The sequence below is a fragment of the Crotalus tigris genome, unplaced genomic scaffold (genome assembly GCF_016545835.1).
Source record: "Crotalus tigris isolate CLP2741 ecotype Arizona unplaced genomic scaffold, ASM1654583v1 scf7180000024472.5447098, whole genome shotgun sequence".
In the NCBI taxonomy this organism is placed as follows: Eukaryota; Metazoa; Chordata; class Lepidosauria; order Squamata; family Viperidae; genus Crotalus; species Crotalus tigris.
This window is the reverse complement of record NW_024100643.1, coordinates 3,387,114-3,407,769: the sequence shown is the minus strand read 5'-3', so window position 1 is coordinate 3,407,769 and position 20,656 is coordinate 3,387,114. Positions and strand designations below refer to the sequence as shown.

The window sequence follows — 20,656 nt, the reverse complement described above, 5'->3', positions numbered from 1 at the left end:
CCTGGCGGCCATGCCCTCTGCCCACGCCCCGCAGCATCAACTGTGTACGATGGGGCGTGAGGGCAGAGTCTTGTCTACACTGCCTGGCTGCCATGTCCTTGGCTGCGCTGCTCCGTGTGGGCCATGCTCAGGGGCGGCTCTCCTCCAAGGGGGCTGCTGGTGAGGAGGGGGTCATGAGGGGAGGGGAGGCTGGGGCAATGGCACGTGTACCCACAGAGAGGGCTTCGAGTGCCACCTCTGGCAGGTATGCCATAGGTTCGCCACCACTGCCGTAGGTCTTCTGGGTGGACTCCACTTTCTTCTAAACATCTTCCCTGTATGAGGAGGGAATACAATTCTTGCATGTTATTTTTTCTTAAATGCTTTCTATGATTAACATATGGATATCTCTCTCTTTTCAGAATATTTTATGGATGGGCTTGGAAGCTTGCAGATTGGCTCCTGCAATGATGTTATCATTGGTCACCAGTCACACTTAATTTACACCAACATACAAGAAGCTAATGTTGAAAAATTGTATAGACAATTTCGGAATAACTGTGAGAAAGAAATTAGGTTTAAATTGTCGTTACATTACTTTAAGAACAGAATGAAATGTTATTCAAAAGACTGATTGATTCTTCCAAATCTGAATAGTTTTGGAATAGATTCAGCAACTTTAATTGTTTTAGGTATTGTATTTTTTCTCTTGACAATTCAATGTTTTACAGATTTCATCAAAAATGACTATTTTTAATGTACTTTATGAATCTTCTTTATTATGGAAGTTCTAATAGAAGAATTCTCTTTTCTTCCAGATCTTTATATATATTTAACAATAAATATGTAAATTTTTGTGACAACTATAGTTTGTTCTATTTACTTTTTAAATAGTTTTAAATAGTTTTTCAAATTATTCCTCCAAATCTGCAGGTGCCTCATTTGTATATGGAGAATTAAAATGGCTTTTGTCCTTTTCTTTTAAGATGAACATGTCACTATCTAGGAATTTCTTAGGCCGCTATTGTTTACTTGTGAATTCACACTATAAATTGAACAGTCTAATTGGAGATGTACATTCTACCATTTGTTTTCCAGTGCTTTGTCTAACGTTGCTTGCAATTTCTAGCTAAGAGGATATTAGAGATGCCTTGTACAATGTGTTAAATGCCCCTCTGGAAAAGAGCAGAATACCTCAGTGTTTAAAGGATGTGGTTATTAAATTGCTTCTAAATTGGTCTGCACTGAATCCCCTGGAGATTGGCAATTAAAGGCCACTTTCTAACTTTCCATGACCAGATAAAAGGAAGTCTTTTTGTTCCGTTTCAAAATGACTTCAGAGTGGATTGTGGGGTTGAAACTGTCTTAGTTAATCTCTTTTGGGGAGGAGTTGAAAAGCCAGTCTCTTGCTTGACTTAGACAAACCATGCTTTTTATTCCTGATATTAACTATAGATATTAACTGTTTTATTTATATTTTGGGCATTACGGAATCAGCAATATTTAGCAGTTTACAGTAAGTTAAAAATTTGACAAATATTAATAGTTTGGTGCAGTGATTAAAATATTGAATGGTGGAATCCAGAGCTGAGTTGAGGGGAGGAGTCAAGAGATTGCCAGTCTTGCGTTGCTGATGTGAAGGAAGTGGCTAAAATATCTTCCCTAAAACTTCAGTGTACAGATAATCCTTGACTTACATAACTGAGCCCAAAGTTTTTATTGCTAAGCAAGACAATTGTTGAGTTTTGTCCCATTTTAGGTATAAGCCAAATTGTTGTAAACCATGATTGGATATAAACTGGCTAATACTGAAACAGCCTTGGTTAAACATTATCATTTCATGCAAATTCCAGACCTTTCTGTCTTGGAAATTGAGAAGGAAAGGGGGGACTGAAGTTTGTTGCCAGATTCCATATAATATGAAGCTCAGCATTGGATTAAGTTCCGTCTGGTTTGCTGTTCTTGTATTTGTACAAAAATTTTTTAAGAAAAGTTGTTCAAAACAAATAACCTAAAAGCAACGGGTGGAAACTATTTCCCCTCCCCTCCCCTCCCTCCAATGAGGTCCAGCTTTTTGCTCATCAAGTTAGGATATGCTTCCTATTCCTAGGCAAGTTATATATATAATGAGAATATTTATTTTCCATCTTTTGCTCTGTGGTTTCTCCTTCATTTGATTTTTTTGGGTTCATTTTTGCCAGTCCCCCTGCAAGAATTTGTCATATGCATTCTTCAAAAAGCACCATACTATTATCCCACCTAAACTAACAAAAGTCTTGTTGCAACCTAAAAGATGTTCACATTATGTGATAAAAGCCTGTCAATGTGTCAAATTCATTTGAAGTGGACTGATACAATATATTATAGTAGCTAAAAACAGAGCTATGAGCAGTCTCATTTCAATCTCGTCATTCATAAATGTTTTAGATGCCTTAATTGGAGAAATTGCCTTTTCTGTCTACAACATTATTTCTTAAAATATGGTCCAAGAACTGAAGGTGACTACCAAACTGAGGTATTTGCTGCCGCTACTGCATCTTATTATTGCTTCATGGGATTTTTAATATATAATTTCTCAACATAGGCTGAAAAACTTTGAGTCTCTCAGAATCATGATGCAGTAGCAACAAATACATCAATTTTATTTTAATACAATAAATGTTAATATTAATTAATGTTAATGTAACCCCTATAAACAAAAGATCTTTTGAAGTCCTCCATAATTTTTAAATGTGTGAAGGAATCTTGAAAGAAAAAAGTTGAAGAAACACTGGTCTGCAGCATGAAAGATAATCAGACTGACTTACCTTTCAGGGCTGAAGTAGAATATATCTAGATAATGCATGTGAAGTACTTCTGAATATTTAAAGTAATTTACCAACAATGAACGGCACAATCCTACTGTCACTAATCGTACTTTATCAGTACGATTTGCTTTTTGAATTTCATTTTACTTTTGTAAAGCCAGTCTTGGACTTCAATCTTCATTATCTCAAGTTGTTCTAGGATAGTAATGAATAACCTGCCCCATTCTGGATGTCCTTCATTATGGGTCATATTTAAGACTTCTGTGACTTGTAGTTTAGCAGTAGCCAATAACCAGAATGGCTTATTCCTGAGTGAAGAAAATTTTCATAAGGATTTGCTTACTCTTGTTTAAGAATTCCTTGAGACTTTTCACTAGGAACTCCCCTATATAGGGAGTTAACTGTGCAATTCTCCATCTTCTATAGCTTGCTCCATTTCAAAATTTCTGGTAGCTGTTATTCTCTCAAATCTGATTTCCTTTCTTGAAATTTTCTCTCTACTCTAAAGCTAACTTTCAGGAAACATTTTTTAATGATCTTTAGAAGATTGTCATTATGTAACCTTCTCCCCCAATATATCTCAGCTCTTGTAAAAAAGAATAAATCATGGAAATATGTGATAAACAATGGGTCCAAATTACCTTCCCTTTATACACATACACTAAGAAAATTATTCCCAATAATTGAATTCTCTTGGCCCCACCAACAAATTTATAGAATGTTCTTGCCCCATTAATCTGCATTTTTTAATTTTTTTAAATTCTTTAAAATTAAAAAATAAAATAAAAATAAAGCAGGCTCTTTCCCAACTTTAAGTTAAATACCCACCCTCCCAAATTCTGCAAATGTAACTACAATAAGCACTAGGAGTCTTAAGAGAAAGATGAAAGCCACAAGTCTCTTCTGTTCCTGAAAAGACTGCTGCTCAATGTACATAATGGCTGTCTTTTGGATTGAACTAAGTTATGCATGGAGTAGCAACATGCAGAAATTCTTCATTCCCCCAGTGTTATATGCATACTTATTTTATTTGCAAATATACATATAACACTGAGTTAAGATGATAAACTCAAAGACCAGGTTTTTCCAGATTGCTGACTTCCAGAGCACCAAATGTTAATTCTCATCATATTTATAGTAGCATCTTCTAACCTGGCAACCTCCTACTGTGTTGGTGTCAGAATCCTGTGCTTTATGAATGACAAGTTAGTTATGGATTATGTGAAAAATGCAACACCATTGAGGGAAACCAAATTGGAAAAGGAAGGCAGTAGGGCCATTAAGAGCCCCAATAATTAAGAAAACAAATCAGGATCAGAAAATCCAAGGGTTTTGTATTATTATTATTTTAAAAAAATGCCTTCAAACTACAAATGGTCCTCAATTTACAATTATTTGTTTAGTGGCCAAAGTTACAATGATACTAAAAAAAACTGACTTGAGACTGTTTTTCACATGACCATTGTAGCATCCCCAAGGTCCTGTGATCAGAATATGGACACTTGGCAACTGGCATGTATTTCTGATGGCTGCAGGGTCCAGGGTAATGTGATTACCTTTTGCAACTTTTTGACAAGCAAAGTCAATGGGGAGGCCAGATTCAGTTAACCATTGTATTATTAACTTAACTACAATGATTCCCTTAAACTATGCAAAAAAGGTCATAAAATGGCACAAAACTCACTTAACAATTATGTTGCTTAGCAATGGAAATTTTGGGCTCAATTGTGGTCATAAATCGAGGACTCCCTGTACTGTCCTCGTTACTATGTGCTATGTTGCTCCACTAATGGAAACATTATGAATCTACAATCCTTCTATCTGTATGTTCTTTGCATTCTTTCCTGATTCACAAGTTCAAGTGCATTGGGGAAGGAGTGTGTGCGTGAAGTATAATTTTTACATGTTAAAGAGAAGGTCCTGCCCAACTACCCACCTAAAAATTATAGGATGGATTTGGATTCTGGAAATTTTGTAGCTTTTGAGAAACAAATCTGAGGGTTGGTAAGATTGAAGAACTACAATTCAAGAGATCTCTGTTCTGAATTTCCTTTTCAATCATCTTCATGGTGTCTTCAGTAAGTCACTCTTCTCTTACTTTCAGTTTGGCTAACCACCCACTCACAACATGGATTTTAATAATACTTAATTACCTAAATAAAATGTGGAAATAATTACTCATGGAAAACAGAGAGCAAATGGATTTTTTCCTCCTTTTATTTAAAAAAAAATGAAACAGTGGAGTAAAGCAGTTTGTGGCAGTAAACAAGCTGGAAGAAAAATGGAGCCAGTATCCATCAGTAATCACAACTTTGAATCTGAGCCAACTAACCTGCCTCATGCAAAAGACAAGGGGTCAAGGAACAGAGATTAAAAAAAAAAAAGGAAAAGCAAGATGAGAAAGTTTTTTTAAAAATACCGTGGACCAAAAAGAGAAAAACAATTACTCAAGAGTACAATTTTCAGGCATGAATTCATAACAGTTTCAGTTGGCTTAGAACATAAGATCTGACACATTTCACAAAATCATTACATGGAGTAAAATTTCCTTTCCAAATTCACACAAACTGTTTTTACACAAAGATGATTTATCTAATACATTTGTAGCAATAGATTATTCTAATAGAAAATAAGATTCAAAAGTAGTGTTCCTCAATCTCAGCCACTTTTAAGATGCTACGGGGCTGGGAAATTTTGGGAGTTAAAAGTTCATGCTTCTTAAAGTAACTGAAGTTGAGAAACACTGTAACAAAATAGTTTTACATCAATGGAAGATGTGAGGTTTTTTTCCTCATTAGCCACAAATATGTTTTAAAAGATTACAGAAATTCATGGGAACAACCATCCATCAAGGAAACTCTATTGAACCTCCATCTTCTGAGGCACTGAACCAGATGACAGCAAGCAATAAGGATTGGCAAATTACCGACACAATTTGCTGTCAGCTACTAGTTTGTTACGTGAAACAAAATGCTAGCTTAGATTAATAGTAGCCTTGGTCACTCATTTAATAAAACAGCCCTTATGATTCCTTCTACTGTGTTCATTAATTTGATAAACTGCCAATAAAACTACTTTTTTAAAAAAATGCAACAAGGTTGTTCAGCATTAGAGAAGGAGGGTATAAAAGAGTTACAAGTTACGCACTTGTGTGTCTAAGGCACAATTTCAATTAAACACTGATGGTTGTGTAAGCTGGTCAGCACTTATGCTAAGAACGTTGAAAGAAAATGGTACACGAGTTCTGATATGAATGATTAGGAAAAAGAAGGAAGAAATGTGTGTGTGTGTGTTTGTGTATATATATATGAAGTCATTAAAGGAGGGAAAGAAGGACTGAGGTGTTGGGGTTCTTACAAACTAACAACACTTCAAAAATCAAGGTTGATTATCTGTTAACGGTGGTAATGCAGCATCAGTGGAACCCAAGCAATTTTTCCTAGGTTTATGTCATTAACCTGTAAGGCATGAGTTGTTTTTGACGGTGCTCACAGTAAGCAAACTGCTTTCCAGTCTATTTGTTTTTGTCTTCCAAATCAATTCAATAGACTGGAAATGCTAAGGCTTTGGAATAAGGATTCCAGATCCAATAAACACAACATCTATCTGCAGATCAGGTTTTCACAGATCAACAATCCACAACATCAGGCATGTAGACAGCAGTCCTGTTTGATTGTAAGACAACTGTTGTTTTGTTGCAAGCTCCACATGCATCAGCCATGCTTGGACAGCTTTTGGCTGTTTCCATTGCTCACTGGATTAGGGCAAATAACTCATCCATTGATTCCAAGGCAGGAACCCCAATGCGGGTATCTACTGAGCTGACTAAGCTGCGCTGGAGAGTGTTGGCTTTGTTAGACATATGGCCAGGACACTATCTCCTTACCAGCAATGTAGAAACCAGACCTCTTGCCCATAATTCCATAGCCCTCTGTATCTTATCAAGACTGCTTTAGAATGCAAAGAGAGCCCTTAGTTCTATTAAAAAAAAAACACTTTTAAGCAGAACGATTATTTGGGGGAGGGGGGATTTTTCTCCCTAGACTACATAGTATGTTGTATTATCACTACCTAATTATTTATTTAAATCTATAGGTGCTAAGAGGTAGATAAAACAAACATGAATTGGTTATATTCATATCATATGTTATGTATATATGGTCATCATGCCCTTAGGCTGACATGAAGTGCAGCTCAACAGGCACTTAACAGGGTACCAATGAGAGGTTGGGAGGCCTGACTTATGATTTAGGGGCACCCAACCTGAACTAAACCAGGAGATATAATCTCTGGCTCACGATTAACATGTAATGCATGGAATGGCTGTGATTAATAAGAGAGTGAAGGACATGGCTTGAATTCCTATTGCTGAAAAAATATGTAACAGGCAGTATGTTAAAAAACAGAAGCGAACTTCTACATATGGTAGAATTCTTCTTTATGCTCACCTTTTCAAGTAAAAATTAGAATCTGAGTTGATTCCAAGCTGGGTCCAAATAGCCTGAGCTGCTATGCATAAAGCAGAAATATTAAATCAGTGGTAGTTACACTGAATCTAACTTAAATCCTAACAATTTCAGTGGACTTACTAAGTCTGGATCTAACTCTCTGGTTCATGCTACAAGGATTAAATTTGTATAGATATCAGAGATTTTAATTATACTTCCTTTGGGAAATCAATATCCAAAATACACACCTTGCAAAATTTGCCCATTACATTACCCTTGGAAGGCAAATAACAGCTAAAGAAAAACAGATTTTTCATTAATAAATGCCTATAGTCTTTTGAGGTTTATGTAGAGACATGTTTTCCCCTTCTTCTTCTTCTTAGAAGGAAATCTAATGTTTGCTAATGCTATCAATCAGAAATTTCATTAAAAGCTCAAAATAAATTGAGCTGAAAGTTATTTAATTTCATGGAAAGAATGTCCTTTTCTTTTTTTTTCTTTTAAATTGAACAATCAGAAAAGCCTGCTTCAGTTAGGGCAGGGGTGTCAAACTCGCAATGTCATGTGACGTGTTGTGACATATCGTAACTATTTTTCCATTGTTGGCAATGGGATGGGTGCGGTTTCGCCATGACGCATCCAGCCCAAGGGCCGGCAGTTCGACACCCCTGAGTTAAGGGGTCAGTACCTTCTCCATCCAACACACTCCCTTTAGCAACTGCTTAACTGAACAATCACAGCCACTCCATATTATAAATGTCACCACAGGGAACAGGGAAAATTGCTAAACATATAAACTTTTGCAGGAAAGCCAACCCCATTGTCTCCCAAGGAAAAGGCTTTAAACAAACAAACAAAAACACAACGCCTAAAGCGGTTGCCCTGTTGTGCCTGTATACCAACCACCAAGTTGGAGAGGTATTTTATCTTTGAAAAAGTCAAAGTTTAAAAATAAGATCCTATAATAAAGCATCAGGATTCACATCGATGTTAAATTAAATGTGGGAATAGATACTTTTAGAGAGTGGGTTGGTTTTTAGAAAGCTGTACAAAAAGATAGCAATTTATAGCCTGCGAATGTAACCACTTCATAGGCCAGACATTATAAATTACTAGCTTTGTATATGGTTCAAACACATACTTTGGCCGTGTCTGCACATTGCACTAAGGCATAATGTTACTTGTTTCAATTTGATATATTATGATGTGTGAAACCAAGCATTATAGTTGTTAACTGATTTATGGCTTAGTATTATCTAAGAAATAAAATAGCATAGCTTGTACAACAAGCTAGCATGAAGCATAACATGAAGTTCAGCAACTGATAGAAATGATTGGTAGCCATCTCTTGGCTACATACAGCATGACTTCTCCTTCTACTTACCTCACAGCCATGCTAATTCAGAAGTGCAGCAGCCATGAAACAATTCCTGGATTCATCAGATATACAGATAGAAATGTTTTGCTTCTATGGATCATCTTGTTTGGAAACTATCTTAGTAAACTCCAATATGCCTTCACATACAATTCTTTTGGGGTGTACAGGATTTGTGCCTTGGTGGAAAAGATGCACCAGCACTGTTCCTAAGTCTTTTTCAAATGTCACCTTCCTGAAAATGCAAATCTAATGTTTTTGGCTGCTCTGAGAGTTGCTCCTGCAAATCAGGAGTATTTGCTTATTATCTCCAGGTTGGGGTAGCAAAACCCTATTGAGGGTCTTCCTAAGTAAGACTGGCAAGATGATACAAAAGCATCAGAATTATTAATGAGACCCCCAGCCAGCATAAACACTACTGAATTAGATCTTTTTGTAGCTCTCATAAATTACAACTAGTCTTGCACAGAAAAGTATTCCTCTGAAAATAATACTTTCAGTATCACATGCAATAATCATAGAACTTGACAAGAAATTTTGCAGAATTTCTTTAGAAAATCTATAGATTCATCCATTTGTAAATCCAATTCTCTCCATTTTACAGCTCTCTGCCCATTTCTATCATTGATAAAAATAAAACTTTTTATCCTCCTTCTGTTTATTACTATTATACTTCTCTGTTTGGGTATGGCAGTCAGCAATTAACTGATTTCTTTTGAAATTCTTACTGAAGTATATTAGTATTGGGGGAGTGGCTATCTTTGAGTATATAATGGCAAAAAGTTGTCTACCATTGTGTACTAAGGAAATTGAGGAGAGTTTTAAAATTTGAGTATTAACTTATCTGTAGATCTTGAAATTTCAGATGATACTTCAAGGAAAAAAACTGAGCAACACAGGAACCTTGCAAATAAAATAGACAGTGCTTGCTGCTAATTGCATATAACAATATGAACACTCAACTGAGTCGAACACAATTGGAGGAAATGTAAAATTAATATTGGAGGAAATGTAAAATTAATATTTTAAGAAACTGGATGCACAGGGAATGAGAAAGATAGAACCTTGTCCAAAACCATGGAGTTACTGTCAACAATTCAAAAGATACCAATAGCATCCCTGAAGAATTAAAATGGTCAGACCATGCAGCAAAGTTAAGTCCTTACCCACCTCACAAACTATCATTATATTCTTCCTTGTGCATCACTGAAGAACTAAAAATTGCAACTGAGTTTTTACATTTCACTATTATTTTGGAAATATGAGATATACATCTCTTTTTTAAAAAAAATCTCATGTCATTTCCCCTATCAGTTTAGATGTATCTTCCTCCAAACAGATTGATCCAGTTTCTTTTTTGTTGCTTTGGATATAGTTCCTAAGATTTTAGTTTTAATTTTAAAGCAACTAATGTGAAGATTTTTGTCCATGTTAGTCTCTTTGGAAAGTCTAACTGTGGAATAACTTGAAATTTTTTCAGAAGGCATAATTTAACATCCATTCACATACATTGAATCTTGGATTCCAAAAACACTGCACCTATTAAAATATATTCTGGATTTGGTTCCAAGTCAACTGAAATGAAGTGCAATCAAAACACAGTTCCAAATATGATTATTCTTCTTATATATAACATTCCAAGTTTAGAAATTTTAAAATTTCTAAGCCTCCTGAGACAGCCTATGTAAATACATGTTCTTAAACATGCATACATTAGCATAGAAGGTCCAATAATATTAGGTCATTTGTGTCACACAGCTCTCTCACCTGCCCTCACACAATCCCTTGAAGCTTATCCTCCGGAGACTTTCTGCCTTTCCACTGTCTCGCTCCTCCTTTCTCCTTCAATTACAGTAAGCCTTTTGAGGAAAGAAAATCAATTTCGTGAAATCCTGGGTAGAGAGTCCTTATTAGTTCGTTGCAACTCAAAAGTGATTTTTGAAAGGCCTTTTCCACATTGCCATATGCTACGTTCTTAGTGGCTAAAATGATTTAATGCTTCCAGACAGGAGGTTAGGATGGAGTAGCTCTTCCAAGACACAAACCAACAACGTGATCTATGATGGGATATTAGGTACATAGCAATGCCTTGAAATAATTTTCTTAATAGGTTGCTCCCCAGATGTGTAGAATTTCAATCTCTACAATCCCCAGCCAGCAGATATGTTGCCTGAGGGATTATGGACATTAATCCAACATATCTGCTACAGATGATCAGAACAATAAGTCCAATTAAACCCAACTCACAATGTTGTCTTTCTAGATTTTTCTGATGGACAAGTTGAAACCCTCCAACTATTCAGATTAAGATCACAGAGATAGCTGAGGTACTGATGTAATTAAGATTTGTTTTCTCTGTTTTTAAGGATTCAATTTTATTGGCTTGTCAAGTAATCTTTTACAAAAAGATGATTTGATACAGATTTTCTCTGAGCCACTTTCAGACTATGTTAGAGGAAAAGGCTGTCTTCCAAATCATCAGATTCTTTAACACTAAAATTTAAAACGATATCCTTGTTTTTTTATATGCTATCTGATAAGTCTTTTTTGGAGGGCGCTTACCGTTGATATAGCAATAGCAATAGCACTTAGACTTATACACCGCTTCACGGTGCTTTACAGCCCTCTCTAAGCAGTTTACAGAGTTTACAGAATCAGCATGTTGCCCCAACAATCTGGGTCCTCATTTTACCAACCTCGGAAGGATGGAAGGCTGAGTCAACCTTGAGCTGGTGAGACTCGAACTGTTGGCAGCCGGCAGACAGCAGAAGTAGCCTGCAAGTACTGCATTCTAACCACTGCACCACCACAGCTCATATAAAGCTGTAAGTATGTATGTCCATCTACATACTTCTTGATGAGTATATTCCCATCATCCCTCACCAACACGGACATACACACGTTGTAAACTGAAAGAGCGTGGGGGAGTTTAAGGCTAACATTTATCTCAGTTACCATATACCTGATATTTATGGACACTAAAAATGTGGAAGCAATGGCAGCAAATAGCAGCAAATTGAGGTGCTGAGGGAGAAGCTATAAGGGCTGATAATAAGAGCCGAACCCTGTGTTCCTAACCTCATCTGAAGCCTTGAGAGCAGAACATGAGAGAGCTTCTGCATCTGGTAGAATTTGATAGTTATACGGCATTAATACAAGAGTTCAAAGATCCAATTCAAAATGAGAAATGTCTGCAAAACTTACAATTCGATGGCAAAGGGGCCAAACCACTATTACAGTTTGGCAGGATCAAACTTCAATGATTATGCACATTTTTTAAAAATAATTATACGGGAAAGCCAACCCCCTCCAACCTTTATTATCATACTCAATCACTGCATCATTTCCACTTAATAGATGAATAAGAACAGATGCACCCTCAGTAGGACAAAGGCCTTCTATTCAAGGCAACTGAAATCCTCTTGGATGTTAATAGGATTCATGTAATGCCTACAGCTTGAACCCTAAAGCCAGGCTGTTAAAACTGCCTACCCTTTGAATACTGTTATGCTCATTTGGATAATGCAAGATGTCTTCACTCCAAACATTTCATATAGCTGGAATTTTAAAAAAGAAAACACAGCAACATTTAGATGCTAAGAGCGCTAGAGGAGAGAGGAGAGAATGTTTTCCCACCCACCCCATTCCTTTCAACGAATACCAAAAACTGCTTGCTGCTAGGGGGAAAAACCAACTTATTTGCTATGGCTGATGTCTGAATTATAATAATTTTAAAAACCCTGATCTATGCAAGTCTGTATTAAAAGCAAGAGAAGTCAGAGATCTTCAAGAAAGGAAACCTACATTTTGCCCTACATCTTTTCCTGTGGGGACAAGAGCATTAGAGGTAGTATTCTTTTTCTCCACTCTTCCTAACTTATAGTTCATTACACTGTAGCCCATATTGTCCAATTAGACATTATTTTGCTACTGTCTTTGTTTATGAAGGGTGAGCAAAATTTCCATAGGAACATGTTTTCCAGCTAGGAAAGCAGGGGCAGAGGCATTGGGGTTTTCAACTCATCCCAAACTCCAATCTCTACAGGAAAAAGATAGCAACTTTTTTTTAATAAAAAGAACGATATACCAAATCTCCCAAGAACCCAGTTTGCATTTTGCTGGAGAGCTTATGGGTCAGAATAATTTTAAGACAATCATTTGTGAATCCATTTACAACCACTGTTTTTTAAAATTACATTTAGAGGATTATCTGTTCCAAGTGCAATGGAATATAAAACAAATTCAATCTTTAAACCTGCCCAGCTCCATACTTTTCAAAGAGTGGCAATTAGAGTTGCAGTTTCTCCTCAACAAAAATGTACAAAAAGCCACAAGAAAGTTTGGCTCCCATTTCTTTTCTTTTTCTAAAAAAAATAATGGTCTGCTTCTCCTCAGTAAAACCGAGGTAAATTTTTGTAGAATATTTCACAGTGATATAGCGGAAAAGACGGTCAAGTGAATGCAAACACAAGAATGTATCTCAACCGAGTAATTTCTAATTGGAATATTTTTGTAACTTTTCATTAAAAAACCTCATCTGTGGTTTTCCAATCCTAAGCACACTTCATTTAGTTTCAACAAGTAAAAAATATGCAAAAATCATGACCCATATGTTTCTAGTGATCCTATCACAAATTTCCTTGTATAAATGTACTTAAGTTCAATAATACCTGAGATGTTAATATCTCTCTGCATGGAGATCCAAAGGACAAACCACTTTCATGAGATTTGTCTACTTTTTGTTCTCATAATGCCATATTCTAAGCAAATAGCACTTGAGCAATCCCAGGTGATGAAAAATATGCGAAAGAAACCCCAGCTTTAATAAACCAGATAATCAGCCAAAGAGAAAATCACAAGTCTGCATTCCAACTGCCACAGAATTATATCAACTATGCCAATCAAAGAAACTCATCCTAATTTCGAAATTAAATATATTTAGGTAGAATTAGCCGATTTACACCCTCAAGATTGCCATATTACTTTGTCTTTTAGACAGCTGCTTCTTTTCACACAAATGCTAACAACCTGGACACTGACACTGAAATATACAGCTTTTAATTTTGCCAAATTTTTGAGTGGACAGAATTTATCATTTGAATTTTAGATATAAGTAAAATTAAGCTGCAAATTTGAGAGTGAGAGAAATCTGCCGTCTTTTCCGCTACATCTGAAGTCTCTGCAGTTCTCCATAAAGAGCTTGTAACATTTCCAACCTGCATAACAACTTCTGGCTCATTAGAAATTAGGAAACGTAACTTCTCTTTTCATTAAAAAAATAAAATATTCAAGACTATCAGCTTTTATATAAAATATCAGCAAGCCCAAAAAACAAAACAATTGTTGAGGTAACTTCATACCTTGAGGTAGCTTTTCCCCTCCATTATTGTCTCATTTCTTTTTTCTTCTTTTTTTTTCTCCTTTCCCTTAAAACACAGAGCAACGCCTGACATTTCTATACATGGCCTTCTTGCAAGGTTTTTTTTTTAAAAAAAAGGAAAGCAGCCATTTCAGTGTAAACAGCAAGATCCATACAGCCACTTCAGCTTAAATTCAAAGGTGTCATTTCGGTAACAGGCATATGGAAATACACTGGACCTAGATTTGCCAATTGTCACAAACAGCCCAGTCGCAAAGATATTGTTAAACCTTGGCAATCAATGAATCAACATATAACGAAAGTCTTGTCTCTGCTAAGATATAAATGTATCAAGACAAAGAGGGATAATTTGTCCCATATTGTTACTTATTTCCTTTTTAAAGAAAAATTACAAAATTAGAATGCAACATGATTGCACTCTATGTCAATACATCTGTAATCAAATGAATTAATTTCCATGCCTTGAATCATTGCTAAATGTCAAGTTATTTCATTAGCATTTTTAAGAGACTTAACACCCAGGAATCCATGTAAAAGAGAATATCCATATTCAAATCAACAGGGCTTTTGCAGCCACTGAATGAAATTAAAATCATTGAATTCATTTTTCCATTAATTTGGCAAAACTATACAATTTGTTGCTTATCCAGAGTATATAATGACCACTCTGGGGCAAACAGCTTTCCATGTCCACTGATCAAACTGCCTTGAGGTAGATAAGGATGCAAGAGAAGATTTTTCACTGGGTGGACTGTTTCAAATCAATTCCCTGTTATATTAGTGCTGGTTGCAAGGATTCAAGGCTCTGTTGGGGAAAATAACTTATTCTCAGAGGAACAGTTTAATTGATGCCCAAGTTTATGCAGAGACAAAACTTTGTTCTTTGCTCAGGCTGCCAGGTAAATTCTAAAAACCCATTGTAAATATTTTACACATTTTTTCTTTTTAAAGTTTGCATAAGAGTGACTGGGATTAGTAACCATATTACATTCTTCTGATGTCTATATTTGGTATCGCCTCCTAAAGAAAATCAGTAACTTTGTGGCAGAAAAAAATTATAAGTATTTCAAAATTAAGGGGTTGTTTGCTATTATTTTAATCACACCAATTGGTTTCATAAAAAAATCACTTTTGGTTTCATTTTTAGGCCCCATTGCTTTTCTTCCTCCAACCCAAAAAAGAAACAGCAATTTCTCTATACATACTTGCTATTTCTTTAATTTCTTCTGGAGGTAATTAGTTCCTTTTCTGGGCATTATATGACACATTGGCTTGTCTTCTACAGAGATAAACTGGCACTAATGTTAATCTGGAGATTAAGTCCTTTACAGTGCAATCCAGTACATACTTGGAATTCAATGCCCAAGGTGTAAGGTTGGGTTGTTAGGTGCGTAAGTCATCCATTTTAATCTCATAGTTAAGATCAATGAAGTAATTATTTGCTCCAACTCAGAGAAGATGTTCTTTGTATCTTCATTCATTCAAGTACAGGGAAGCCTGCTCCCTAGAGAAAAGGTCACCCAAAAACAATTCCAAGAGTGCCTGCATTAAAGGCACTTTTCATAAATGGCCCACAGTTTTTTAATGCACCAATTTGTAAGCCTTTTGTTATTCTCTGTATCAAGACAGGAATTACTACTACTCTTTTTTGGTATGACTAAGTGCTGAGGTTCTTCTAAAGGTAGATGACATATGAAAAGGGATAATTTCTGATGTTATTAAAACTCTGGAGGAAGTACAGCAAATGATGTCCGCTGCCTTGAATCTCTCCCAGCAGTGTAACACTGTAATGCAAGAAGCTTCTGAAGTGGACAGAAGCCCTGGCGGTTCTGGGGGGGGGGGGGGAAGGACCTGACCTGCTACATTCTAAGGTCCTTTGATTGTGAAATCTATATGGCAAGTAGCCTTGAGGTATATCTTTCTTTTGTAACCAATGCACTGCCCCACACTTCCCCTAAAAGTGTGTTTAAAAGTCAGGTACATGTAATGCACCCAAAACACTTGTGCATATATTGCATTTTTACTCTCCACTGATTTTGGGGGGGAGGAGGAAGCAACAATTACATGGACAGAGGCAGCCATGGAAACTGGCAATTAGGAAGAGAATGAGGCATTTTCAAATTACAGCTAAGTAGACAACACTTTTGAGGCTGAGATTCTCCAAGACTGGCAGACTTCTTTTGCTACTTTATCTAAAGCTGCCTTTCAACAATTAAAATGAGATGGCCACAACCTCCCCAAATATAGTAACTACAGGCCATTTGCTAGAGATCATACAGAAGTAATTGCACTTTCTCTTCAGTATAAGACAAGGGCAGGTTGATTTACCATTGGAGAAAGGCTGAACTGAAGGAGAACTAAATGTTATTTATCTTTACACTGCAGTTCACAATTCATTGCTTCATAGCACTGATTTAAAATCCATGTGAAGTAGGTTTCCCCAGTCTTGCGTCTTCCAAATATATTTGGTTTCAACTCTCAGAATTTCCCAACCAACAAAATACTAGTTAGGAAGTATTGAAGCTGAAATTGAAAGCATCAGGAGAACAACAGATTGGAGAAAACTATACATCTTCCAGAATCCATAATAAATGCTAGGTCATACTTATTTTATCAAAGTGTGTAACTTCATCTGAAAACATTCAGTATACTAGCCACAGGAAGAAGCAAAATCCCTGAAATGTTAAAATGTTAAACACTGGTAAAATAGGAATAGGATTTGCATTTGTGTCTATCTGGAATAGGGACTTTACTGTGGCTCAGACTTACATGTCAAAACATGTACATACCAAATTAAGAGAGAGGTTACAGGACATTAAGCCACTTTTCACAAAATGAAAAGTAAAGCCATTTTATCCATTGAACTGGAAATAATTTGAATCTGATGACTTAACAGTTCATGAGAATTACAACTCTATGGCCACTTGCCACAATTTTTGTCTTCAGTTGACCATCTCATTCCACCAGGATTGTTCATTAGGAATATACATCTTAGGCGGATTAAAGCATATTCCTCACTGATTGATTTTCTAATTATTTCAATGTTTTCTCTGGCTTAACAAATTAAAATATTCAGAAAGGATAGGGGAAGGAGAGAGGAAGAGAGACGGATAGACAGATGTGCTATTTATTTCCTCATTTAAGGATAAACCTGGCTCAGTTCAGATATCATACAAATCCGCCTTTGTAATAAAATCTTATACTTGCCAACTAAGAAGTTCCACCGTTAAATGAAATTAACTTTCCAGTGAGAGATTATAGAAAGCTTAATTATGATTTAATGGTATTTATTTGCTTACAAATCATACTTTGTTATTTGCATAAAAAATCAGAAACCCAAGCTAAAAATCAATTTGCAAGGTCAATTTTAAGGTGATTTATCAGTTAAAAACAGCCATTTTAAAAACATGGCTTTATAGAAAAGAAAGTACTAAGTATAGAAAGCAGATAAATAAATAGTTGTGTGTGAACAACACAAGTACGTTTGGATAAAACTCTTAAACCTATTAATCACAATTTGGATGAATTTAAAGAATACACTAAGTCAGTGTTTTAGTCTAGCATGTTGTATAAATTCTGCTCATACTGGAATGTTGAATCATGGCTTATGTTTTAAATTAAAAAACAGCTTGAATTCTAAACTATAAAGTCCCACAATCCATGATTTGGTATAAATTTCTGAATTGAGCCAGTGCACTATTCAAGAGAGAATACCAAAAAGTCAAATGTTTCCTTATTTTTCTCCCCATTTTTATAAACTTTTAGGACAACTGGAACACGCAGCCAATTTGAAGAATGTAATCTTTCCCCATATTTTGACAACTTCCAAGGAAATGGGGAAAAAGATATCTTACTAATATGCAGAATGAATTTTAGACTTTCAAAACATTTTTAAGTGACAGGAAATCTCTCAGGGGACATATGGATGTTAAGGGAGATACTGTATTCTAAATGTAAAGTTGAATGACCTTCCTATAAAGCAGAGATGGTCCACTGAGGATATGCAGGTCCAGAGTCAGTCTTCAAACTCCAGTCTTTTTTCCCAGACACTGGATGGAACATGAAAATCACCCAATCAGATTCTTGAGCTCATTCTCCCACAGTGGCAATGTAGCCAAAGTGCCTTATCCAGATGGGCTCAGAATGAGCTCAAGCTCTATTGTATGCTAAAGGGACTATGGGGGAAAAATCTGACATCTGACTTTCATAATCTTAAGGACATAATATTGTATCTGTCTGGAGAGATTCTCAGTCATCCAGGTCATGCTTGTCTCCCCCTCCCCCAAAAAAGGCTGTTGTTTCCTTAAGGAAGAAGAAAATGTTTCATTTCTCATCCAAGAAGGTTCATTAGTTCTAATGGTGGGGAGGATGGATAGGTACTGACAGTTGAGACTGGATTCAGGGGGGCTGGAAGGGTAGTTTCTGATAGGATTGGGAGGGAGGTCTGGAAGGATTATATTTCTTTACAGTCATCTGATTGTTAGCACTCCCTGAGAGCTGCTGAAACCACTAGATTAGGGCACAAGTAAACTAGATTAGGGCACTAGATTAGGGCACAAATAAACCCCCAAGTGGCCTCAATAACTTTCAGAGCTATTGACCATATGACTGCAAAGGAATACAATCTTTCCATCCCCTCCCCACCATCGTATCAGAACCTATCCTTCCATCCCCCGCCATCAACTAATGAAGCTTCTTGGATGAGAAGCGAAATGTTTTCTTGTTCCTCCTCAAGGAAAAAACAACAATCCAGTTTCCTTTTAAAGAAAAAGGCATCTTTGAGATAATACTGTATCAGAAGCCAAATACCTGGAAAATATCAGATAAGGGAGCCTGTTAGGGAGGCAGTTATAAAGAATCTGGTTCCATTCTCTGCCCTTCTCTTGAGAAGTGCAAACATTAATTCATGTTAGGGAGAGGGTTGCCCAAATAAGTCTTGAAACTATTGGGGGTGGGTGGGGAAGGTAGTATTAAGGTGGGCTTTTTAAAAATTTTGGCCTTGATCTAGTAAAGCTTGACATGCTTCCATGTGTAAGCTTCTTGCTTTCCTAGACAAAATCATGATCATGTGTAGTTTGATATTCTGACAGAGTAATTTGATTAAAAACTTCTTGTTTATTGCTGAACTTAGTATCCCCCCAAAAAAAGTATATTGAGTGAAAATACCTTTGTGTGAGAGTCCACATCTGTATTAATACAGACATGTATATGCTCATGATAGAGTAAGACACCCATCTCCAAAAAAATATTAATACCTGCCTACGGTAAACTGAATCCCAGCCACTCTTAGGGTTCTGAAACAGATCATCATTCTTTTCTGCTTGGCTTTGTTTCATCCATTGTCAATGTTATTCATTCATCTGTCCATCTCTCACTCTCTCTCTCTCTTTCTTTCATATACCCGGGTACAAGTCATTTCCTATTTCCTTCGTGCTTGTGTCTGGCTGTTTTGTCCCTTTTGATGCTGTTGTTTCACCTGAGCAAGGATATCACGAATTTTGCGTTGAGCCATCTGAGTGATGGGAGAGGGAGGAGGGAAAAGAAGGAAAGTAAAGATAGATAAGACAAATTACTCTTCTTCTCACTCTGGGAATTATGGTAATGACATTTCAACAATTCTAGTGGAGGATACTAGGTTTCAAATGGGTGGCTTATTGATGCAAACTAAGATCAAAACCCATGATTTGACACTTGTCTATCAATAAATTAAGAATTCAGGTAGTTACAAGTTTCTCTTTGCTTCTTATCATAATTATAAACAGTTATAAACAAGATTATCAGAGTTTTTCAAAGTTGGCAACTTTATTGCTGATTGGAAACCCCTTATGCTACCCTTTTTGCATGAAACAGAAAAAGTGAATTTAGGATTTGTAATTTTGGTGCTTAGAAACAAAGTATTATAGAAACAAGAAAGGCAGGGAGCTACTTTTTTTTAATCTTTTTTTTCTATATTTCTTTTAGTTTTTCTCCTTCTTGCATTTTTAGTTTTCTATTTTTTTTCTTTTTTTTCTTTTGCTTACATTATTTTAGTTTGTGGTCCTTTTTATCGTCTGTTTTAAAAAAAAATTGTGTGCGTGTGATTGTGTGCGAGAGAGGGAGGAAGGGAAAGAAAGATAAAAATAATGCTCTGCCTTGCTACCCCATCACTCAACTTTGGATTACTAGGTAGGCCTTCTCTCTTACCTTGAGACGCTGTTGATCAATGCCAAATCAGGTTGGAAGAAAGCGAGTTTAACCTCATTTACATCAATGAGATTTGGTGGCAGCAGCGGAAGATCTAACCCAGCTCTGCCCAACCAGGTATTTGGCCCAAGCTCAATTAGAAAGACAATGGGGAGGAAGAAGTCATCTATCAGAATTTTGTCCCATCCAGGAATCTCAAAACTGATTTTGGGCTGATTTTGGATCACAGACAAAAATCAAGGATTTCATTGATGAACCACTTGCCCTGCTGTTCAATTTTCCCGTTGCCTCAGCTAGTGAAGACAATCTCTTAAGTTCGCCATAGAGATTCCCAGGAAATATCAATATCCCTGCAATAGCTATTCACTCAAGTACATCTCAGAACATGATAGGTCCAAAACATAGTGCAGAACTTTTAATCTCAATCCAGTTTGGAGGACAAGCCAAAATGAAAGTGATCCAGTCATTAATGCTTTGAGAATCC

General features: G+C 36.3%; 2 protein-coding genes across 2 annotated transcripts in view; one reads left to right on the top strand and one right to left on the bottom strand.

The window, feature by feature from the left end:
* Nucleotides 1–11,300, top strand: part of B4GALNT2 (beta-1,4-N-acetyl-galactosaminyltransferase 2) — a 63,584-nt gene extending 52,284 nt beyond the window's left edge. Inside the window, 1 exon segment of the mRNA XM_039333043.1 lies at nucleotides 402–11,300. Within this exon segment, the coding sequence (XP_039188977.1) occupies nucleotides 402–613 (212 nt within the window). The 3' untranslated portion in view covers nucleotides 614–11,300.
* IGF2BP1 (insulin like growth factor 2 mRNA binding protein 1) overlaps nucleotides 11,301–20,656 on the bottom strand; it is an 80,240-nt gene continuing 70,884 nt past the window's right edge. The window contains exon 15 of the mRNA XM_039333041.1: nucleotides 11,301–19,501. Within this exon, the coding sequence (XP_039188975.1) occupies nucleotides 19,409–19,501 (93 nt within the window). The 3' untranslated portion in view covers nucleotides 11,301–19,408. The remainder of the gene's footprint in view (nucleotides 19,502–20,656) is intronic.